Raw genomic sequence first — 25,358 nt, 5'->3', positions numbered from 1 at the left:
AACTGCGTGGAGGGTCTGCCTCCTCTGACCTCCGTCACTCCGCACATGAAACATCCACCAGTTCAGTTCTGCGTTTGTCCAAAGGATGGCAGTGTAACATAAAAGACGGGCACCTTTAATAGTCTCCTCTCTCCTGTTTGAGGCCCCGAGCTTTCATCTGTTGGCTTCAATTTATTTCATCACACTATACTGCAGCTGATCTAATAGCATGTACATTTTGTTGTCCCCTAAAGGGAATTTCTAGTCATGCTCCAAATTGATGTACCTGTTTGCAGCCTTGGACAGTATTTGTGCTGCACAGTCACAAGGAGTGTGTGAGCAGCATACAGACAGTTTTACAGATCGGCAAGCTGACGTTCATTTAAACAGTCGATTATGGATTTATATTTAGAAAGTGTGTTTTATGTAGAGCTTTACAGACTTAATTTGATTATCACCAAAGGAACGTTGAACCCTTTGATCCTTGAACACCCTGAGGTCACTTTCTGCACAATACAGCTCATTTTCATCCTCTATGCAACATGGGAACAAGCATGTTGTGTTTATTAGGTTATTTTGCGTCTGTAGTATCATAAAGGAGGACCTCCGGACCCTGACCTCTGACATCATCTCAAGGCCTTTGATATGAGCAGATAGATAGACCTGCCTCTTAAGGAGAGGATATAATCTCCATAAAGACTGGTGTCCTTCACCCCAATCTGATCCTCCTCCTGCACTTACCCACCTTATCTTCAGGCTCGAGACGGTATCAAGCAATTTGAGTTCTCTTAAATAAGACCTGAAAACAATCAGGGCCTTAGATTAAGTGATGCTGCTGGGAGTTTAATTCAATCAGGACGGAGAGAGTCAGAGAAATTCCTTTCCTGTATTGATCAGGGACGTGCGCCGGTATTGATTTTCTCTGACATTTCCTTACTCCAACTCGCGTGCTGCGCTTCATTCGTGAGATTTTCTTTTGTATTCAAGAGCCATTTCCGTCATCCACTGCACACCAGCTTATGCCAGAATAGCCAACACACTGAGTCCCATTTTTCTGGGACACAGTCTAAACCAGACTTGAGCGTGCCCTCATTATGAAGGTTTGCAACCCCCCGAGAGTGCCCGACCTGACCCCAAAATTGCTCAATTGACTTTTTCCATCCGCAGTTATGTGTGCTGATGGGGAACCATGACATTTACATTCGCACCACTCCAATATGATCCCTTGCTCGGCGTGAGTTTTCGACACAGACTATAGCTCAAAACAGGTCACAGGATCAAAAGTGTCTCTTGCCCGGAGGAGCCACTGAGTCGATCCTTTCCATTTCTGCACCAAATTGTGTTTTCTCTCTCTCTCTCTCTCTCTCTCTCTCTCTCTCTCTCTCTCTCTCTCTCTCTCTCTCACCAGTAACTTGCTGGAACACATTTAGATCCTGAGTAGAACTCCTCAGTGCCCACTCATCACTCTGCGTGGTGTTTGAAGATTACTACGCTCAGAGACATCCTCACTGGGCATCCAGGCAGCTTAGAGGCCAAAATCCATAATCCCTTACCCTTCATGGGAATTCTCCATGCACTTCAACATGCTGAAATACAGCCCCGCTGCAGCAGCCACTCATGGTCGAGGAACTGCTGCAGCCGGAGGCCGAGATAGATGGATGACATGTCTCAATGAATGTGGGAGAAGTGGAGGAAGTTAGATTTAAAAATAAGTTATATACCGCGGATAGTTTCAGCCCAGAAATCTAATCTAAAGAGATGTTTCTTGTGAGGTATTTTTATGTCTAATGTATGCACACTACTTCAGTCAGTCCACATGCACTAGTAACTATTTTATGTATACCATAACAGCCCAGAGGACATTATTTACTGAAGATATGGGCGAGACTCAGCAGCTGCACTGCCTTTCTAGCAGTCGTCTCAATAAAGAATTTCCTCAGAGGCTTTAGTGCCTTATTGAAAAGCGTAAATAAGTGTAGATCCTTGATTTAGTAATCTGCATGAGCACGTAATATGTAAAGTTCAGCTGTTGTAGCTGAAGGACCGGTGAGGTTTAATTTTTCCTCCTCTAGGCTACACTCTAATGCTTTGTTAGTCTGCTCTGCTAAAACCCATGTAATAGCTTGGGGAGTTTGTCTCGCAGCAAACAAGAACAATAAAAGTAATCTTATATTCACGTTTGGTATTTTCTCATTATGAAAGCAATTCTTTACCATAAACCCTCTCTGTTTTTTTTTTTCCTTCTTGAAATTACAAGCAAAACTTGCGAGGGAGACAAAGAGAAAAGGTCAGAGCAGGTTTTAGTCAAACATCAGGGAGCAGAGTCACATATGTTGAACCAGTGGTTTCTAACTCTGCACCATCTGTGCACACATTTTATGATGAAGTCCGAGTGATTGATTTTTTTTTATTCTTTTATTATTTTTTGCCCACTTTTTCCGAGGCAGTTTGCAAGGACATCTCCGTCCCTCAGACTACATACGTCTGCCTATGTAACATGTTGAGCTCTAACTTGGACAACATGTCAGTGTGAATGCCCTTGGTCAGCGAGGAGCTGGACTGCTACCCAGCACTACCGGCCTAACCTGTATCAGAGCGTTGCAGCTCCCTGTCCCCGCTGTTTGGCATGCTCCGTGGCACCGAGCGCTGAGGGCAGAGCGTGTCACCGAGCTGGCACCGGCCTGAACTCGTTCAAGGTTACTCTTTGATTTAATGGTGATGCATTTTTTAAAACCGCATCATCCCTCTCTCTCTTGCCACCGCGCCTAGTCCATCTCTGTCACAAACACTGGCTGCGCGTCTCACCTTTAGCAGTGGAAGCACCAGGAGAGGTTGTTTAAGATATAAATCAATGGCAAACGAAGCACCCGGCTCCGGTGCAAGCTGGTCCTGATTGTTTTACCTGTCTGCCTGTTTTAAAGGCAGGACGGTGAAGGAAAACTGTCCTATATATTTAGACTATGACATGGGAGAATGGTCGACTCATCTTGTAGACAACCTTACAATTAACACTGACTACAAAGCCCTGACGTTTGATGCACAACCAGGTGCTGGGGTGAAATGTAACACCTTGGTGATTTTCTCCGCCCTTTTGAAGATGTAAATGGATCAGGGTGTTCTTTATTGTCTAGTATAAATAGCATCACCTAACTCAGTGATGTTTTTGACAAGGTGATATTCAGTAATCATCGGCTCTCCCTGCTGTTGTTTCAGTAAATATTCACTGACAGCACTGTGTATCATAAAAATAGATTTTCTACCAGTTGCTCTTTTCCTCCGAGGTGCAGCTGCTTGTGAACGAGGTGAACTGTCGGGGGCTAGCATTGGTGCACACTCGCCTCACACACACAAACACCGAAACATTTAACTTTTTTTCTTTTCTTAACTGAAATTAAATCTGAGCCATTCAGGCACGAGAACATCAGCCTTTGTGTTGTGTGGCAGCCTGTTGTGGATGGAGATCAGGATTTCTGATAGCAAAAAAAAAAATCAGAGGATAGAAAACGGTCCATATTCATGAGCCATGTAATCCTCTTATATCTCATGTCATTTTCAAAAGCAAACACATCTTTGCCATCAATACTTGTGTGTGTCTGGTTTGATAAAGCCACCGCTCACAAGAAATTGGGGAACCGCATGTTTGCCCCTCCAAAAAATAAAAAAGGCTGCTGAGAAACGTGATGAGTTAACAAGTTAGTGCTAAGATCCACTGCTGGGATGATGTTTGGTGGGAAACCATGCGCAGCTCTGCCTGACTGTGATCAGCTCTATCGAGTAAAGAACAGGCTTCCAGTAATTTTGTAAATGAATTTCTTTGTAAATTTGTGAATTTCAAAATGTCGTCACGTCTCTTCTCTTAGAAACATGAACGTTTTAAGGGCATATAAACATTTCTGCCTTCATGTCTTTATGTAAAACTAATAAAGTCATAAATTAACTTTTCAAATGATCATTTTCATGAAACATTAAGTATAAATCCAGAAGGAAATTCAACCTGCATGTTGCTCTCTGAGGGATAAATCACAGAATGTATATAAAGTTACAGGGGTAGCTCCTCCTATAATCTGATTGTTATGACGCCGGAACTAATTATTATTGAGCAATTAATCTCTTGATTATTATATGATTCATTGTTTGGTCTATAAAAGGTCAGAACATATTGAAAAAATCACAATTCCCCACAGCTGCAGGTGACATATTCAAATAGCTTTTTAGTAAAAGGAAAACCAGTTCATAATCCAAAAATATTAAATTTAAAGTTGAATATAAAACAGTGAAAAGCAGCAAATGTTCACATTGGGGAAGCTGGATCCAGAGCATGTTTGACATTTTTGTTTGATAAATGATTTTTAGGTACGTACGATGTTTATTGTCTGTCCTGGAAGAGGGATCCCTCCTCGGCTGCTCCTGAGGCTCTAAAGATATAAACTTGTGTTGAAATAATTAACCGTGGACAGGATTTTTGAGTCATTTCATCATCTATTAAGCAAAAATGTTGAACATTTACTGCTTCCAGCTTCTCCAATGTGAGTACTGTCTGATGTTCTCAGTTTTACGTCGTTATAAATGGAATATCTTTGTGTTTTGGAAAGTTAAAACAGACAAAACGCGACATTTTAAGATGTCACCTTAGGCTCTGAGGACTTGCAATGGGCATTTTTCACAATTTCCTGATTAGATTTAGACTAAACGGTTAATCAACACATTAATTGGTAATGAAAATAGTTGCTAGTTGCAGCCTTATAAATAACTGAAACAACGATCAGACTCCTTGTCTTTCAAATGACAAATAGGTTAATCAACGTTTTGTTTCAGCACTAGATTGATCTATTGACAAACAATATAATTATATAATAATATCCACTGACTCGGTGCTTGGGTCACTATAGCGCACACACACAATACTGGGTTAACTTCACCCAACAGCCATGGTTAGGAAACCATTAGGTCACCAGTCAAACACCAGACACACGGGTTGTTTTGATCCAGTGTTTGTATTAGTTATTTAACTAAAATGAGTTCAACCAGCTCAAATTTCACCATATAACATGTTTTGTTATTTGTTGAATATAGCAGTTCACAAACATTACTGCTATATATTTTAGTTTTTGTAAAGAACCCAACAGTAACAGTAACACTGGATCAAAACAGCCCATCGTCTTGGGTTTGACTGGTAACCCAATGGTGTTCTACTCACAGGTCCTGCTTAAAGTTAGTGTGCAGACAGATTTAACAAGTTGCTGCATCTAAAAATGCTGCATTCTTTACTGTTATTTGCTTTGTTGGGATTCTGTCGCACCAGCAATCTGAGAGTTTGAGCTTATTTTTCTGTCACATTCAATTGTAATTTGTTGAGAGCGTTCCTGATCCTGATGCACGAGTGTCACAATCCTCACAGTCCGTGAAGAAAAAAAAGGGGGTTTAGCGGCTTGATAAAATGTGAAAACGGTTCTTGTCTTCACATAATGTAGTAAAGAGTAGGAAAGACTTCCAGCTGACAGATATTTGAAAGCGGCCTAATTTTGTTCAGATTCATGATGAGCTGAGTAGCATTAGATCATAGATGTGCAAACAGCAAAATGGGAGAATTAGACAGTCGCTGCTTTCAGCCAATATCCTTTGTAGTACGAATTGACAGCGTTACGATCCATAACGCCTTTTATTAAAAGCCTCAAAATATTCTTAATTTCCACACCCTTCCTAAGAAAGATCTGTATACCAAATGTAATATAAGCAGCGGGACAGAATTAAATAGAGCGTAAACTTAATTTCATGTTGCCACAATTCATTCGATTCATATGGGCTTAATAGTATTGTTCATTTTCCTGCATATTTAGGGGTGAAGTGTTCGTACCTGGTTATGTCTGGGGGGCATTAAGTCTGACTAATGAAATGACTCTATCCTCTGTGGCGTTTTAATCTATTCACTGGGAAAGTAATTGACAAGCCCACAGTATGTGCATTAGGATAGCTCCGGCACCAAAGGACAGCTGTCACTAAAGCAATTAAAATGACAAAGGTTAATTAATTCTCTCCAGTTTTTACCTGATATGAGACATTCACAATGAGTGAGTTTTTCATTTCCGGAGGAGTAATAGTGTTTATGAGGAGAGTAATTTATTTGTGATTTAAAAACAAAAGAAAAAACAAAAAACGTCAGCCATTGTCTGATAGAGCCTTTAATATGTCAATACCTCACACGAAACTGTGCCCCAGGACAGCTTCAGCCCCAGATCTGAAATGAATTCTGCAGCAGGACATGGTCTGAAATGACAAATGGTTGTTGCTGTTTTTTTTTTAAAGTAGGATACCTATTGTGTCTTCTGTAGCAGCGCAAAAAAAAAAATAAATAAACACCCCCCAAAAGGATTTGTTTTTTAAATGAGGCTTGTAAGGATGTTTTACACTTAAACATTTCATTTGAACAAGTGTCTGTAATTTGGAAAAAACGAAGCTCTACGTTTTTCACTGCGTTTGGGGGTCAAGCGGAAGAAAACCGAGACGCAAATAATTACTATGCCAACCACCTCTGACACCACGAGAGCGGAACCCAAGAACTTTCTAATCCACCTAAATGTCAAAGCAACGTTCGCAGCCCTCCCTCCGTGTGAATCTCCACAGGCTGCCAAAAGGCCAGTGGTTAGTCATCTGTTTACTCCTGCAGCTGCTGGGTGTCATTGGGACTCTGAAGGAGAAATCCCATGATTCTCTCTGCCATTTCTGACAGCTCCCGCCCAGACCACATTAATCAGGGATTGTGGGCGAGCTAGGGGATAGACGGCAGGCATGGATGGCTCCGGCCCAGGACAACTGAACCGAGGGAGAAGATCTGGGCCCAAAGATAACTTAGACGTCCAAACACTGCCGGGTTGTAATGCTGTCGGTTTCATTCATACACACTGAGCTTGTTAAACGGACAGTTTCTCTGAGGAAACGGCTGGTTCTTCTCGTTGCCGGGTAAAATGGGGCTTTGAAATTAACATCGTTTAAGAAATGTTGGCTTTAAAGAGGAGTTAAATGAAACCTCTCCCGCTTGTGCAAATCAGTCTCCCAGAAAGAGATTTGCTGCTGAATTTAGCTTATTAGATATTTGTGACTGGTTTGAATTAGATTTCTGAGAAGCAATATTTCCGACGTTTTAATTATAAAACTGTACTTCCTCTGTTTAATCACTTCATTGAGTTGTACTGACGGTACAATCAGTGATCTGAAAGTTAACAAAAGATTAGCCCTAGCACTAAAAGCCAAATCAAAATTGGAACCTGCTGTCATTTCCAAAATGATGTTTTAATATGACAGATGTTTTGATAAAGTTAATAATAACACCACATGCTAAATCTTAAATACGTGGGTAAAACAGCCTCATATGTGCAGATTTCTCTTTTTTTTTTTGCCAAACTCTTAAACCTGCATTAATTGATTTGTTTGGCAACAAGCTGTAAACACAATACTGACAAATTATCGCCTCATAAAGTTGACATGGCTAACACGTCAGGTTTTTAATTTACATTTCCAGGAGACACGGAGGAACCTGGGTATTCATGTGGAGTCGTGTTTCTGGCCACCTGGCGAATGGAAGTCAAATATTCACGCTTGTTTACTTTCTATCAACTCCTGAGGGAAACATCTGGCTCTTTAGCTGCTAAACGTTTTAGTCGCTAACTGCGTCTGTCGGCTGTTTGGTGCCGGGCAGGAAGCGTACAACAAACAAAAGCTGCTGCTGGAAACGATGCTGATGAGAGTGAATGAAAACAACGAGCTGAAAGGTGTTAAAACGCTCCGTGGAGCCGTGGGGGAAACCTGCGCTGCCTCTCACGCTAGACGTCCGCTGTTAACGTTAAAATATTTGTTGGTGCAGCTTTAAGTTCTATTTGTGAATTCATCTGTAATTCATACAGTCATTGTTCATTTCGCCTCAAACAGCACACGACATGATGCGTCGCGTTTACCCTCAGACGACATCAGTCAGGGAACAGATCCATCTCTCAGCATCTCTCGCACCAAACACTTCTGTGCCAGACTGTTTACACTTGTAAGATTACGTGCATAATGAGGCTGCATTGTCTCTGCAAAGTGGTGCTTTAATTCTTTGAAGCTGAACAAACTGTCCCTGGCACATTTGGGTAGGGGTGGAGAGATATCAAAGTCACTTTATTGAGATGAAAGAACTGGCCCAAACAGCAATCTGAGACATTAGTCATTCCTTCTTCTCGGTGACAGAAACATGCTCTCAATTTACGAGTCAGGTGCTTCCAGTGATTTCTGCCAGCCTTGTTCCTCCACATCATAAATTCCTCTTTATGCTCACTCATCCCACAGGCAGACCTCTATTCTTTGGCCTGCCTTGTCAGAAAATACACCCCATGTTGGCATATTGGATGTCGTCCAGGCTGCCATTAGCAGTTACTGTGTTGCGTATACCATAGTGTACACTGTGAAAGAGCACTGAATTTAAATAGACAGCAGTGATTGTGCCCCTAGGTGCACATTTGTGCTTTTTTTTACAGGTTTTCTATCAGCACTTTAATTCATTCTTTCTATGGTGTTGACTCTGCAGAGCTCCCACTTACACTGTGTTCATTTCCTCTAAATGCTTCACGTGGAGCCACTGGCTCCCAATTTATGTAATGAAGGTTTAATAGCCAATTGGAACATCCAATATCATTAACAGCCAGTGTTAGTCCCATCCAGATTTTCTTTTTTGATAACCAGAGGTGCAAAGCTTTGATAGGTGGAATGTATGATTAGCACCTGCTGTTTAATGTATGTCCTGTCTCTCTCTCTGGAGCAAGAAACCACATTTTACCACATCGCACATTTCAACACAGCGTTTGTTCTGTTTCAGCCTTTGTTAAAACGAACTTTCATCCTCTCTATCATGTCTTCCTCTCTTCTGCTTGTACTAATATCTATTTTTTAAACACTTTCAAACACTTTTTGACCTTGTTTTTTTTTTTTAATTTTTATTAGCACTTTTCTTTACAAATGATTATTCCAGTGTGTACAGATAGTTATTTTTGGATAACTGCGGGGGCACTGTGGCTCTGACATTTTTTAACTACAGGCTGCTTGTCATGTTAGCGATGCAGGAGTTGAAATTTATTATACTGGACTTGTCATAAGTCATAAAAATAAGAACAACGTCTAAATGTCTAAAATGGAAATGCAGGACTGAGAAAACAGCAGAATCAGAGCACATTATTACTTTATGTTTGATTTTTTTTTAAGCAGCAGTACAGAAAATGATCGTCTGTATCTCTGTTATCTTGTGTGTCTTTTGCAAGTTTATTTATCTATTGCAACATTTACTTGCTGATGTTTGATCTGATGGGATCCATTGGTTTGCTGTGCGCCATCCATGGCCTTAAAACTGCTACCACACAACACAGAACTGAAATAGAAGTACTTTTTTTTTCTTTTACTCCTGTGACTTGATGAAGATTATTTCTGACAGCCGCAATAACATGAAAATATAGATGGACGTTATTCAGTTGTTTACCACATTCGGTTCATGCATGGACATGGACGAGATTCCAACAACAATATCAGAGAGGTATATTCACTCTAACAATCACACTGCAGAAAACAACACCACTCAAAATATGTTTGCTTTTTCCATTACGCCCTCTAATACATACTGACAGATTCTTCTTATTTGCATTGACATTTACGTGTTTGCAAAGATTACCAGAGACTGATTGGAAAAGACAGAAAGCATGATTGAGACGGAAATTCACTATCAACATAAACAACTAAATTAGCAGGAGAAAACATTAATAAAATTGTTTTCTGGTCTTTGTGTGGAATCCACAATATTTACATAAATACAATCAGCATATTTTTACGGTTGGCTTGAGAATTTCCTTTCAATGTAAGCAGCTATGCATATAATATGAGTATTGCAAGCCTGTAAATGCTTCCCTAAATGCTCTCATAATGACCTCGGGGTAGGTCTGTTCATTGGAGCAATTTCAGTCTGACGACAAGGACATGTTAGCTGTAATAATGCCTGTCAACATCTCAAGTTTGAAGTGTCTTAACTCCATTTTCATTCAAATAATTTGACACTTCTCAGGACCCGACAGCTTGTCTCTGCATATTTTTTTTTCTTTTTTCTCCTCGTCTGGTTATGTGATCACCCGGTGGGGAGGTAAGGGGTGTCACTGTGGTAGTTGTAATCTGGACACACCTTCTGCACCAGCTTGTAGTCGGTGCTGTAGAAGGTGATGAAGATGCAGATGACTTTAAAGGGCTTGGAGCACAACCAGGACACGTGGCTCTGGGTCTGCTCCTGCGGGCAGCTCTGCGAGGGGTCGTGGGCACACAGTGAGTTCCTGGTGCCCTTCTCCACCTTCTCGTACTCCACCCTGCAGTTGAACAGCTTGGTGTCCTTGGTCTCCAGAGCCGTCTGCTGCTGCTGCTGCTGGTGGTGATGGTGGTGGTACTGCTGGTGCTGCTGGTGGACCTGGAACTCCACAGCTTTGGTCGGCGGAACGAGTCCCACGGACACGTTGCCCTGACCGGTCGAGTTGTGACGAAAGTAGACGCTGAATGTACCGTTGCCGTGATCCACAATTTTACCGGTAATGAGAAGGTTGAGCTTCACCGTCTTGATGTTGGAATGGAAGTCGCCCCAACCAAACATCTTCTTGAACTTGCCGGTCTTTACGATGGGCCTCCTTTTTGTCCTGGATCGAGGATCGCGGGGGTTTGAAGTGTTGTAAAGCCAGTTCCACTGATCCCGTTTAGAGTAAGAGTCTGCTTCATCGTAGTTCAGATCCAGAGAGGTGAAGTTCTCTTTACCATAGAGGGTCTGGGACAGCAGACGGCTGATGGAGAAGGCCTTGCTGCTTTCAGTCCAGTAGGTCTTCACTTTGGGTTTTGAACTCTCTCTCAAATCTGAATTTCCTGAACTTGCTGAATCAGCACTGGCAACCTGGAAGAACCAACAAAAGAACAACAACAACAAAAAAATCACCATTACTGAAAGAATTCACCTGGAAAGCACTTCTTACAGAGATCATACCTCCGACAAGGCTGCAGAAAACGTCTCTAAATTTAAAATTTCAAAGAATATGTGGATCTGGATCTGGAACTGCATCAAAATACATGTGGCGACAGACATGGGAAATACACAAGTTCTGTCTGGGAATCTTAGAGTCACATACTCATGACCACTGATTTATGTCCATTTAGACTGTCCTCCCATGAAAACTACAGCAAATACCGGAAAACAACATATGTTTACGTTCAGGAGACAAAACAGCTGTAGGAATAATGACTCTTGTCTGTCGGGAGCAGGAGAGGAAATAGTTTGATGTTAATAACCAAGTGGTTATATAATCATAAAAGGCACAGACAAACTGTTGACTTAAATCTATCATGTTGGTATAGCGGCAGCGGTGAAATGCTGTCACATTTTGGAGGATTGCTACCAGTTCATTTACGCGTGTGATGACAAAGTTTAAAAGAATTACGGCAGTTTATCTCAAATAGGCCACGACTCCAAGAATTTGGCAATAAATGATAGGAAAATGATATGGGACATTTTTTTCCATGGAGTAATAATGGAAAATATTTTAAAAATGGTCTATATGTCTGAAAATCTTTTTAGATTCACTACAAAATGAATTAATGATGAGAGGGTTGTGCAGCCTCGATGGACCAGACCAGCATCCCTTAGAATTATGTCAATTTCACACATTACAATTTACATTAATTGTCAATGTTCAGTTCCAATGCAGGAATCAACGTGGTCTTTATTTAGTGAGCCAGAAAGTAAAATTGTGCTCCAAACTTTAGTTTTTGTTTCTTTATTTTCCTGGACCACAACCTTTCCCTCACCTTAACCACTGTGTAGTTGCCATGCAGAAGAAAAATGTTTTCATTGAATCTAATCTGGATTTTTGCAGAATTGTCCTTTATCATATATGGGACATGCTGAGTGAATGGTCGTTGATCGTTTGAGGGATATCCTGCTCACTGACAAACAGACAAACAGGATCTCCTTTGTAGCATAAAGAAAACACCAACAAATACAGATGATTTCTCCACCAACAAACGTGTCAGCACCTATTACAAGCGGTGTTAGCGCTGTAACCGAGTCTTACAGCGTGTGAAACGTCCTGTGCCGGGCGTCCTAATCAAGATTAAGGGTATTCCTGCCATACATCGAGATGAATGAAGCGCTTCTCGGGTGCAGACGTGATGCAACAGCAGACTATTACCTGCTGAATGTGGCCTGAATGGATGATTGATGATTCATTCTGCGTCTCTCCTCTAACAATCACACAGATGAGACAGCGAAGACTCCCCGTGCACCCCACAGAGGCCCGTGACAGTGATGTCCAAACCTCGGCCGAGAAACGTGACAGCAGATCTATCTGGTCGAAGCGTTTGCATCTTATACCTTCACCCCACGATCGATTCTCTGAAAATAAGGTCTTCTCTCATTCAGAAAGTTCACTGAATGACATTGTAGTACTGCAGGCTCCGTGTGGAGCTTTCTGTGAGTGAACTGTTGCAGGAGTTGTGATCTTTCTCTGAAGCGCGCCTTCATTTTAAGAAGTTGGCTTCAGAGTAGAGTTTGAAAAGATGGCCTCGAGTTGTTTTGAAGAGGCCTCGATGATGAATGACCTGATGTGAGTGAACCGTTAGTGGCATTGTGGAGACTTTGGCTTAGTACCAGTAACATCTTTCTCCCTCTCAGAATATTGGAACATAGCCTGTGTGTTTTTTTAAATGCAACATGAGACACAGAGTCAAATCCAAGCCGTTCAAACCCTGAAAACGTTTGGAAATCTTTGCAGTCGGTTGGTTTCATAAAAGAAGAAGGGAGCTGCAGGACTTTCAGAGCCAAATGTTTGTACTGAAGAGAAATATGAATTTCAGCGGTTTCCTTGCGCGGTGGGGCAGTTAAACTGTATTAATGAACACCTCCTTTTGTCTTCCATTGCTGGAAACAAAAGTCTGTCATGTTCCCTCACTGCTGATGTATTGTAAAAAGATAAAGTGAGAGTGAGGATGAGGGAGGCTCCCTGTTCAGGATTTATTGGCACCATTATAGTCAAACATTAAGCTCCTTAGGATGTAAAAGTAGCAGTGAAACAGTATCTTATAGACTGTCAGCCAAGCAGCTATAAAGTTATTTATGACATTTAAGTTCAGTCTTTATTCTTGAGTTTAATAATATTTAAGCTTGTTTCAGTTGTTTATGTTCATTTTAAAAGAAGAAATACTACAAAAAAAATGCATTTTTATAGGATAACACAGCAGCTGGTTTAAGTTCATGGTTACTGACAAACCTCCTATTGTTATACGCATTGTGTGTTGCAAGGTCGAAAATGTTAAACGTCTTTCCAAACACATATAGAGGATTTCGGTTGAATAGATTTCTCACACTTGATCTCTTGTGAGTTTAAACGTGAATTCAGTTGTACATGTTTGCAATAATCGTAAAATAAATAAATTGCCTCTAATTTACCTTTGACCCGTAATCCAAACTGGAAGCCCCATTTATTTTCCATGAATATTTCCATACTGAATCGTGAAAAGACTGTAGTCTCTAATGATCAAATGAAATCTCATTTTCGTAGTGCAGTAATTACTGATGCCTCTCAGTAACTGGGTTTCAGTCTCAATGGAGTCTTGAAACCAGATCAAGGGATATTAGGAAACTGCTTTGAGCTGGTTTAAGTGACTGTCAGGCTAATTATTGACTGTGTGTGTGTGTGTGTGTGTGTGTGTGTGTGTGTGTGGATGAAACATTTTAAGGTGTAGATGGAAAGAAGATTTCCTAAACAATGCAGATCCAAGCGGGTTTAGACTCAGATGGTTTATCATTTTGTCAACCGAGAAATTAGATTGCCTACTAGAGTGTGTTTTGAAAAGCAGCCTAATTTTCTGCAACTTCATGTTATGAATAATTTTGAGGAGGTGTCACTGGAATGCATTTTTTTATTTTTTTATTTTTTTTTGGAGGGGATTTCTTCGCTGTTTTTCTTCCAAGATTATCAAAATTACACAGCACATCTGAAGCGCGTGCCCAGTCACAATCAGACCTAAGTCCTTGTTGTGGGAACTCGCTCTGTTGTCACCGGCGTTATGTATGGTCCCCAAACTGTGACATGCAATTAGCTTTCATCTAAAGCACCTGACAGTTTCTGGATTAGAGCACTCAGAGGCACATTCACAGAGACCCCACTTCACGGATTAGAGCCCAACCTGTAATCCAGCCCTGGGAGATTAGGCAGATCAGAGGCAGTCCTGACTAAAGCAACGTTTATATCCAGAACACCCCGGCTGACTGCACCAACACTCGGAGGGCCAAGATTTACCTCTCGCCGGCTTCAAAAACATGCAAGCGAGGCACAAAGAGAGTGTGTGTGTGTGTGTGTTAGATGCATGAATGTGTCTGAAAGAGATACTGCAGAGAGAAAAGAGGGAAAGTGCTGTTGGATAAAGGACAGGAGGAAAACAAACATGGCAGCGTAAAGGTCAACAGTCACACTTTGGTAACTTTGGCTTTAACAGATTATTGGTCTGTCAGTGTGGGTTTTATTAAATATCAAAGAAGGGACAAACTATATGGTCCACTGCTCAAAGGGAAATTTATTTTGCACCTAATTAGCTGTATTTAATTGTGAGGTATTTTATACATTTATTTTTTATTTCAGTTGTTATTTTCTTTCCAATCCCATTAATCATCTCGCGACCCTTCAGATGTATCTTGTGACCCAGTGGAGGGACCCAAACCCCCAGGTTGGGAAACTCCTGCCTTAAAGGACCGCACCAGTGGTTTTGCATGTTTTAGCTCATTTACAACAAATCATGAAAACTTTGAAAGAAGGTTAACTGTGAAGTAAAAGTCACACAATCTGCACTTAATTTAACAGCAATGTTTCATCCGACAGATCGTTGACAGGCAGTACAGAAAATAGAGCTGAAACGATTCGTCCATTTATCCAAAATTCATCTGGAACTATTTTGATCATCGATTAATTGTTCATTATTAAAGCAAATCTTTGTCCTGTGTGATAGTAACTTCAATATCTTCGAGTTTTGACTTTGGGTCGGACAAAATAAGTAATTTAAAGACGTCAACTTGAGCTTCAGGAAATTCTAACGGGCGTTTTTCACAATTTTTCTGATATTCTATAAACCAAATATTACCAATCTATTAATCGAGAAAATAATCTGTAGATTATTCGATAATAAACACACCCATCACTCATCCAACTAACTAACTATCGTCTGTATCCAAAGTCCACACTGTTGCACTGAACACACACTGTAGTTTATTTTGAGTCGATCTGACAAACACCTTTCCGCTGCTGCAAATATTCACCAGAGCACCAAACACATATTAATCCGCCACTAAAAGCAGTCGTCAACAAATGTACGATTTACTCCTGTTTGAGTAACGGTTGATAAAAACTGCCGCTCCTCTGTTAGGAAGTTAACGAGCCTTTTAAAATGAAAGTATATATTTGTGACCGGCTTCTAAAGCTTTACGTCCTCAGTAGGAACCAATGGGCTGAGTGCTACAGACAGTTAAAGGAAGTCAGAAACGGTAGTGAGATTTACTAACGCGTTATTATTTAAAACTTGTTTGCGGTTTTAAGAGTGTGCTTTAAAGGGAACATACGGCTGCCTATCTGAAAATGTAAAATGCAGCAGTGAAGGCTAGAGTGCTAGAATATACTAAAATGTGCAAAGACGCTGGTATAGTCCTGATTCCGATGTAAGTTGGTTAGTTTGGTTTTGTTTATTTGTGTATTTTTTTTGTTGTGTTTGAGCTCTTCTGGCTGGATTAAAGTGGGCGGGGCTCAGTTGGAAAACCGTGATGTTACGTATTACTGTGCACCAATCAGAATTTAGAAACATTTGAGTCATGGATCACGTTGTTGGTCCACCGTCAATCAAACCACACCCACACAGTCCTGATTATAATAATAACTACGAATGTAAATATTTATAATATTTAATGTTAAAAATACTTTTTCAGGGGCTTAAAGATATTACATAACAGTAAAAGATTGGTTTCGTGTTGCACATACAGGGGACTCATGAGAGATAAAAGAAAGAGATATCCAGATGTTTTTTGACCATGTTATCAGCGTAGCTCCTATATTTCCCATAATTCAAACAAGAGCATCTCTAGATCCTACCTGCCCGGTAAACGTCTTTTTATTCGTACAGTTTGTAATGAGTTTATACAAGAAAATACACCAACTTACAGAAAGTCATATCGGTCAAAGCCTTGTGCAAAAACAGTAGAATAAAAAATAAAATTTGAGAGGCTTTGATTTCATGGCTCAGAGTTTTCTCAACTCTTCAACCTGCAGTTTCTTGTGCAGGAGTCCCCCCCCCCCCCCCACCCCCTAAACCCCATTTAACTGTCTGTTAATTTTATTCCCAGGTTCGGTGTATGAGGCAGAATCCCTCGACAAGATAACACAAACAGCATCGGTATGCAGAAGTCCTTTAGGAAACGACTCTCAGATTGCCAGATGCAGCGTACATGCAGGCTGTTGGACGAACCTAAATGCTATCTACTCTTGGCGAGGCTGTGATAAGGCGCAGGCGTCCGCTCTTTGAAACAGGAAGATAAACAACCCCCGGCTTCCCTCGGGAGCTCTGAGGATATTCTATGGGCTGGACCCCCGAACAGCCAACAAATTCCACCTTTAATAGAACCACCGGAGGAGCCAGATGACTCGGCGGTGGGCTGTACACAAAACCTTGCGGGGAAGAATGAAAGTGTGTGTCAGTTTTCATTTACCTGAATGCTGCGGCTGCTGTGTGGGGAGGATTTGTGAGTGCGACAGTTCTACTTTAACAGAGTGAGGATGCAGAGGGCTGATAGCAGATTTCGGCTGCCACTTTGCAGTCTTGATTGGATGGTGTGTGTTCAGGGTTCAAGCTGCAACATTCAGAAATTAATACAGCTGTTGCTTTTTAATTTGCACAAATGCAAAACACACTGCGAAAGTTTTGCAGATTTATTTCCTTTTTTTAAATTTTTTTTTATTTAAGGTATTAAACTGATGCTCTTATCCAGACAGGCTTAAAGAGAGAGGAGCTATTTGAGGTTAAAGTTTGGCCCAAGGACATGTGGCTGTTTTGGGATCAAACCTGTGACCTTTCGGGTATGAGATCTGACGTCTCGCTCCACCACTCCCAGCAAAAGCTTATTTTAATCTAATTTGTGACTTTTGGATGCCATGAATCACAAGCACTTCCAGCCTAACACTCTCAACAAGGAAGTAATATATTTTTAGGTTCATGAAATACCAGCTTCAATATGGAGCCACTTTTCTGTGTTTGAAAGAAATGTTCCTCCCAACAGGAAGCTAGTTTAAGAGTCGTGTGTGCGTTGATGCCGTCTTTAGAGTATTTTTCCGACTGGGATGTGATTGTCGTCATAGTGATTTACAGTGAATCTAACTTGTCTCGCCTTATGAGGTCCCCCGTCGTTGAGCTGATGGATCAACTAAGGGCATTTGACGCCCCCACTAAGAGTTTAGGTCTATATTCTCCCAGTGATATCAAAGTGTTACCTGAGGGGGGTCAGAGATGATGACAAATCACAAAGTGTGTCAAGACATCACAGGCAGCTGTGGATGGGGCCGAGTCCTATCACTGCAGCACCGCTTAGAGAGGCCGGGGCACAATTATTACCATGACTTCTGAGGAGGATAAATACTGTACGCGGACAGACTGCGGGATATTAGAGCGGGGCAGTTTGAAGAAGAAGAAGAAGTAGGAGGAGGAAGAGGAAGAGGTGGTGTGGGGGGGGGGGGGGAGAAAAAAAAACCTAGCCACCAGTTTTTCAACTTACCCAGAGGAAAAATGCATAATCATATTATTTCACACACGACTTGGTTCAAAGGCGGCCAAAATAAGTTTGTGAGGTTCCCATGGGTCTGTCAATCTGTTGAAGGAGCTGCAGGCGAAAGCTTAGGATGCACCGAGTACGAAACAATTATGATCATCCCATTAAAGCATAGCGAAGCAATTTGGCAGCCCAGTCTGGAAAAAAAAAACACTCCCATCGAGTGATGCTATGAGATCGGCTCGCACTACCGTGATGCTATTGTACATGTAAGTCACATACTTAATGATTAATGTCTTCATATTGTGACAATAGGGGAATCCGTGTTAGTTAACGTTATTGCTTCTGAAATCGAAGAATCCTTGTGTTCCTCCAAACAGGAAGGCTTCGTAAAGTAAAAAAAAAAGGAGGAGGGGGGGGGGGGGGGTGAAATGATTAGTGTGCTTAGTCAGCTGTGAAATTGAGTTTATGGTTTTCAAGACGGTGAATTCAATTCGATAATGGGTATTAAGTTGTAGAGAATAATTAATAGTAATTGACTTCTTTCCATCACTATGCAAATTAAACACAGATAACACCACGGGAGCTTTTTAAGGCCAGTCAAGTTTGTGGGGATTAAGTTTATGGAATTTTTGTTGGAGAGAGGAGTGGCTCCTGCTCTGCTTTGATTGCTTTGTTGACAGATTTATCAGTGGGTGAGGGGTTACTGTCTCTCCGAGGATTAAAGGAATTGGGTTGTCACAAACTGTCAAGGCATTGAGTTAGGAGCATTCTGGTGTGTTTGTCATAATGGGCTCAGGCTGTTCTCCGCCGTACTGTCAGATATATTCTTATTGAACTGCATCTGTAAATGGGAGAAAGGGAAAGGCAGGACTGAATGGATAGCACTGAGGTAGAAATACCCAGCGGGATATTTGTGTGCGGGTGGATTTGTCAAGATGCAGATTTGGATTTGGGGAGCTTGTGTTCACACTGACATTTGTTAATTCGTGAAGATATTATGAGTCAAGGAACGGAGCAGTTCTGAATCTAGTTTGTGAAGGTGAGATGTGGACTCAAATGTAAGGAAAACTATTTAAAAACATGCCTTTAACTCTGCTATAGCACCATAGAAGAAATCACCTAAAGACTCACTTGTCAGTCATGATCTTGCAGCAATAGATTCTGACTAAAATATTGCTTTTTTTTTTTTTTTTACACTGAGGTCCTGTTGTCCTTGCACTACCTGGAACTCACTTATCAAAATTTCTGTTTGCGAGCATTCCTCGATATTCCTGCAGCCAAACATTAATCACAGAGATGTAACATGATATGAAAACAAAACAACAACAAAAAAAAAAAAAGGTCAAATCAATATGACATTTAACTCACCAGAGAGATGACTGACAGCAGCAGAGCGGCAGCCCACAGACATGTGGTCTTCATGCCTCTTTGTGGAGCGTCCCCCCTCATGTCAAACTGTCCTTGATCTTCTCAGCCGCGAAAAAATAAATAAAATAAAAAAAAATCTCCTCCTGACTGAGCCGCTATCAGCTGCCGAACTTGAGGAGAAATAAAGAGTGAGGGAGGCGGTCCTGAGGCGAGAGCGCAGAGATGAATCTTCTCAGGCTCATTCAGGAGGGTCAGATGTCTGCTGGTGAAACCGCTCAAGTGTTTACTGGCGTGATTTTTTTTGTGATGCAAGGTTTGTAGGCGCTGTGGTGACAAGCGAGGTGTTTGTACATCTGAGTGTCTGTGTGGAGGGATGTTTTATATAGCGCGCTCTGAGGTTCGGAGAGAGAGGGAGGGAGAGAGAGGGAGGGAGAGAGGAGAAAGAGGGGGGGGAGGAGAGAAGGAGGTTCACATTAAAGACTTCTGAGGAGCAACTTTTCTTTTTAACATCATCCAGGGCTGACATCTAGTGGCCGCTTCCTCCGTCTACATCAGTGAGATACGTGAAGCTGCCATGCTGATCTCATGTCGCTGCACATGAACTCGTCACAGCTCTCAATAACAGCGTCCTCTCTGAAGTGACCCCGAAACCAAAGGTCATCTTCATGTCTACGTGTAGTTTAAGCTGTATGCTGTATTACGGCACTGGTAGTATTCAGTTGCAGCTTCTTCTCACTCAAAATGTAAGATTATTTAATCTTTTTTATGCCAAATAACATAATAATAAGCTAATATATTTGAATTTCTGTCAAATTCACGTTTTGTGTTTGTTTTTTTTGTCACACAAACAAAACATGAACTATTTAAATACATGTTTAATACATTTAGACATTGTTTGGTTATTGTGTTAAAAGAAAATCATACAACTGTTCTATATAACTATTTAATACAAAATTGCCAAAAGTGCAGAATGTCAGTGTTTTATATCATCACCACACTCGGCTTTTTGTGAGGATGAAGAGAAATCTATTAAAAAAACCCGATCAGGAGAAGAGAAACATCTCTATCAAAGAGGACTTCTGAGATTTATTATCGCACTTCCTTAATGTTGGTGGTCAAATTTAAAAAAAGGTCAAAAATGAAGCAGAAGAGTCTGACTTTTTGTCCTTTAAATGGGTCAATCTTCAGAAACACTAGAGCCTACATCTCCCATAATGCAACATGACAACATCTTTTGTTAGACCCTCCCACATCTTTAAAACTTTATGCCCACAGTTTGTAACATCTTCAGGTTAAGATTTGTAGACTTTTAAGTCCAAAATTATCCGACTGATGCTTCAGTAATTCTTTCTGACTTGACAAAACTCCTCCAGACGTCACACAAATCGGGGGAGTGACCCTTTAAATGCTTAAACACGCTTAATAATCATCCTATTTTCTACACACTTTGAATCAGAGAAAAAAACACGATCTTCATTTGTAAATTTAGTGGACAGGCTGCTTAAATAAACCTTAAATGAACAAGTTAAAACCCCTGATTGTTACTGTGAGAGCAGACTGAGCAACATTCAGAAACAAACATTTCGTTGTTTTACTTTTTTTAAGTCACTTATTTCATGACTTTTCCACCTTGAAGGATAAATCTGATATTTTAACAATTTTTCTTACATTCAACAAATCCCATGAAAAGACCAAAACCGCCCCATCAGTGAGCCTCGCTGTGACATGTTCCTTTATATTTTGTCCACCAGAGCACCAAATGTGTATTAATCCGCAGCTGAAAATAGTCCCCAAGAAATACACTATTCACACCTTCTTTGAGTAACATTTGTTAACAACCACAGTGCCCAGCTGTTTCAGGAAAGTACTGGCACTTTGAAACTGTATATCTGTGAGATTATATTCTTCAGGAGGAACACATGGAGCTACAGACAGAGAGTGGAACCAGAGAGAGAGCACTTAACTGTAAAATATCGTTACAGTTCAGTATTTATCTTTAAAAAAAAACCCAAATCTGATCAAGATTGTTTGTTTATGGTATGCGTTCAGCTCTCAAATACTGACATCAGTGTGAGCCTCAACCCTCCAGTACGGAGACGGATTAACATGTTGTTGGTTTTGGTCTCTTCATGGAATTTGTTGACAATAAGAAAAATATATAAGAAAACACCAGGCTTATCCTTTAATGCCAGTTTTATTAAGGGATTCTGCTCCGATGAACATAAAGAAAATTACAAAAATGGCTCAATAACGTTCTTTGTGTGTTTACAACCGTGTCCTTGTTTATTTTCAGTAATTCTTCCCGTACATATAAACAACCTGTACAAAACGGCTGAGCCTTTCGTCTTTTTCTGCTTCTGTTTTTTTTTTTTCTCTTTCCATTTTTTTTTCACAACATACAACTTGCATCGTAACAACAATCAGCAATATCACACACCCACTTTGCAATATTCAAACTAAACATTTTCTGTGCAATACAAAATAAATGTACACATACTTTTGATATTTTTTTTTCTCCAAAAAAATAAAAAAATCGCTTGTTATATACAAATCCCACAACAAAAAAAGTAAACATTCTCCACACCAGTTTGCTTTTACGTTGAACTCAGCAGAAGCGTGTTCTCTTATTATTAACATGTTGTATAATTTTAATTTGTACAGTTTTTTTTAAACTATATTTCACCTCATGTAGAGTGAGAAACAATAGAGCACCTATGATACCGATTACTACATGAAAAAGTTTCAAAAACTCTGAAGTATACTTCGCTAAGTGACCTCGAAAGAAAATTTAGTATTCTTCTTCATCTAGTGTATAATGAATACTGTATGCCCCATTCAAGTATTAAAAACTGTATCACAGGACTGTTAGTATTTAGTTATCGTCAGTAAGGCAGAAATGACATTTGCATGACATGAATGGTTTAAATTTATTGGCCTTTCTTTTCTTTGAACACTGGAAAATGTCAGTTTTTTCCACAATGTACTACTGTAGGTTAAAAAAGTATTTGAATTTAATCTGAACTTTTCGGATTAAAAATAACTTTAAAGCAGGTGATTCATTAAAAAGAAGTCACCTGCTGATATCATAGTTAACTCTTTAATTGCATCTGGGCAGAAATAAAGTGATAACACCAGACGAAATCTACAAACCACAAAAGGTACTTTACTACAACCAAAAAAATCAGTTGTGAGAAATAAAATCTATACATATATTTACTGGAGATTCACACCTGTTTTGTAGAATGTGACACATCTAAACATCTTTTCCTGTTGCCGTCGTTTTCTCGCGTTGACCTTTCTGTGGCTGTTCCTCTGCTTTACGGTCTCGTCTGTGGAAGAGGCAGTGTTTTATGGCAATAGAAGGTAGAAGTCACATGTGCATATCATGCTGCACTAATATAGTGCAATGTAGAGCCTGAAACAAAGAAAGGGTGGAGGCAGGCAGGCAGGCAGTAGTTTCCACGAACAACTGATTGCAGGCTACTCCTCCATCAGCATCGTACAGATCAGTTTATCCCACAAACACAGGCCTGTGTGCCTCTAAATCAAGCAAAAAAAAAAAAAAAAGAAGAAGAAATGCCTCCCTTTTGTTCAAGACTGTAAAAGAGATTTGAGTCAAAACCCAGTTGAGGATTGAGAAAAAAGGAATCCAAACCTTTTTATGGAGATTTTCCTCTCCCTCCTCCTCTTCCCCGCGGTGACTTTTGGCAACGTACGAACCGTCAGAGCATCCTAAGCCTCCAGCTACTCAGCATTTTTAGGGACAAGCAGAAAAGCGCGGGGGAAGAGTTGGAGCTTGTGCTGCCATGTTCAGAGACAGCAGGAGAGCTGGGTCTGTCTGCTGCACCCAGCTTCTTCCTGCGTCTCAAATTAGTCTTTTCTTTAAAGAAATGTGGACGTGTAGGGGTCAAAAAGGCATTTGATTGAACACGGTGGAGGTCACGAAGGCTCTAGCAAAAGAAAATACTTTCAAAAACAAAAGGGGGAGTGAATGGCGCCCTACTTGAAATGGTTAAACCCCACCAGTGTCTCTGCTAAGAGGATTTTCTGTAATTTCTCCGCTCTGTGACGTGTCCATTCACACTGCAAACATCCATGTCCCTCGCTGTAATTGGCTGTGATGAAGTGGGTCTCTATGACAGGTGAAGCGCTCGGCGAAGCGTCTCCCGGGGGGGCTACATGTCCGTGTCCCCGTCGTAGGCGAGAGTCAGAGGTTTTAGTCGGTTGTTTTGTTGCCTCTGTCTCTGAGGTCTCTTTGGCTTTTTGCTGTGTGAAAAGATTAAAACAGAGTCAGAGTGGCACTTCAGCTAATCCCCAAAAAGCTAACTACAGTATGAACTACCACCACACTCACAGCACCTGGTACTGTGTGTTTCAGGAATTTCTAAAGTAATTTATTGGTTCCCAATTAATTTTTGTTGTTGTTCAAATATTTGGCAGTCTAATGTAAATAATTATCTTTGAAATGCTGTTAAACTGAGTTTGAACTTACGATTGGAGAAATGACTATCACAGCTAAAAGCTGTTAAAAGTGGAGCTTCCTGCTAGCCCCAAATCACAAGGAGATCACCACAAATAAATGAGCAACCTTTAGAGGATAAAGTTTTTCACTATCGTCAACAAATCTCGTGAAAAGACCTCAGTACTTTAAGACTTCCTCACCCCGTCGGTGTTTCCTTTGTCTCAGTTGTAGAAAAGATTAGCTGTCATTTCTGTGTGAGCAGCCGAGAAAGTAAATGTTACAATACCATTCATGTCTATGAAGATGTATAAAATTTCACGTTATTTTTGGGGACTATTTTCAGCAGCAGGATGGTGCACTGTATGTGGGATTGACTCAATATAAACTACTGTTTGTTTGTACGGTAATGAAGGAAGATGCCCCCCAGTGAAATGGTCACTTATGTGTGTTTAATAGTTTTTGGACAACAGTGGAGCCGTATGGCACAGAGGAATGTGATAACTCAGGCTTTGATACACAGTAGGATCAAGTCATCCTTGGTTTTGGTCTTTTCATGAGATTTGTTGGCAAAATATTTTTATAAAAATATAAAATATCACCAGCCTCATCCTTTAGGAATACTGTATTTCTTTGCATGATCTGAAAGATTGGAGGCATTTTCAGTCAGCTGACCTTCAGTGTTTTGACCAAACTCGACTGTTTGAGAGCTAAAAACTGTCAGAAAATGGCCTTTTCTCTGTTAACTGTGAACTATTAAGAAGCTACACATTCAGTGAGAGTATGGGAGACATCTAGATCTAAAAGCGTAAAAAGGTATTAGTACGTTAATTTGCATGCAGACTCTGTCAGACATTTGCTACTATGCCTCCAGGGGGTGGAAGAAAAAACACCTTTAGAGGGAGACGACATGATTTCTACCTTTATACTTCTCTGATCTGTCAGTACCTCCTTAAATACACGATCGCTCAAAGTAATAGGGTGTACAGTATCAGATATTCTCAGAAATATAGTATTTTAAATCCTCTAAGGAACAGCTGTGAAAGATAGTAAAGCTCATATTTACTTTGCTCGAATTTCAATTATTCCAATGTTGTATCTATCGGTGCAGGACAGTCCAATTAATACTTCTAAACATGAAAAACTTTTCCTCAAACTCCCAGAGACACAGACATGTGATGTAATGGTCTCTGGAGTATCGAGGTGCTTCAAAAAGAAGATTCTGGAAAGTTGGTAAAGACAGTCAGAAGAGCACCCAGGGGACGTTTCTCTGAATAGTTTCAGTGATGAAGAGCTGACAAAATCACTACAGAGTAAACATGAAACAACAGCAAACTTTCAGACAAACATTTCCTACTGCCACAAAAATCATCCTGTCTCTTTGGAAAAGTTTTTCATGTTCACGAATACTAACAGGAACACCTCCAGGGCGGCAACTAACGACAACGATGAATCGGTTTGTCCGTAAAATTTCAGAAAATAGTTAAAAATGCTTAAAACTGTTTTGTCTGAACAGTCCAAAATCAAAAATACTCAAGTTTAATATCATACAAATCAAAGAAAAGCAGCCAATCCTCACATTAAAACCAGCAAATGTTTAGCGATCTTGCTTAGAAAATTTCTCTATTAACGATTACGATCGAAAATATAGCTGCTTAATAATGACTGATAATTATAGTCTGAAGTATTGGTCCAAAGTCCAATTTTATACAC

The 25,358-nt window shown here is 40.5% G+C and overlaps 2 protein-coding genes across 2 annotated transcripts in view; both read right to left on the bottom strand.

Moving 5' to 3' along the window:
• Positions 1-10,114: 10,114 nt before the first annotated feature.
• LOC139290351 (neurexophilin-1) lies at positions 10,115-19,267 on the bottom strand. The gene is made up of 2 exons (XM_070912104.1): positions 19,187-19,267; positions 10,115-10,915 (listed from the first exon to the last, which is right to left on the bottom strand). The coding sequence occupies exons 1-2, from the start codon at positions 19,265-19,267 to the stop codon at positions 10,115-10,117; spliced, it is 882 nt and encodes a 293-aa protein (XP_070768205.1).
• A 4,094-nt stretch (positions 19,268-23,361) lies between these two features.
• The window catches only part of thsd7ab (thrombospondin, type I, domain containing 7Ab), a 124,039-nt gene continuing 122,042 nt past the window's right edge, over positions 23,362-25,358 (bottom strand). Inside the window, exon 29 of the mRNA XM_070911829.1 lies at positions 23,362-23,452. Coding sequence (XP_070767930.1) covers positions 23,362-23,452 — 91 coding nt within the window. The remainder of the gene's footprint in view (positions 23,453-25,358) is intronic.

The sequence above is a fragment of the Enoplosus armatus genome, chromosome 9 (assembly GCF_043641665.1).
Source record: "Enoplosus armatus isolate fEnoArm2 chromosome 9, fEnoArm2.hap1, whole genome shotgun sequence".
Lineage (NCBI taxonomy): Eukaryota > Metazoa > Chordata > Actinopteri > Centrarchiformes > Enoplosidae > Enoplosus > Enoplosus armatus.
Note: the sequence above shows the minus strand (reverse complement) of the source record. Positions and strands in the feature narration are given on the sequence as shown.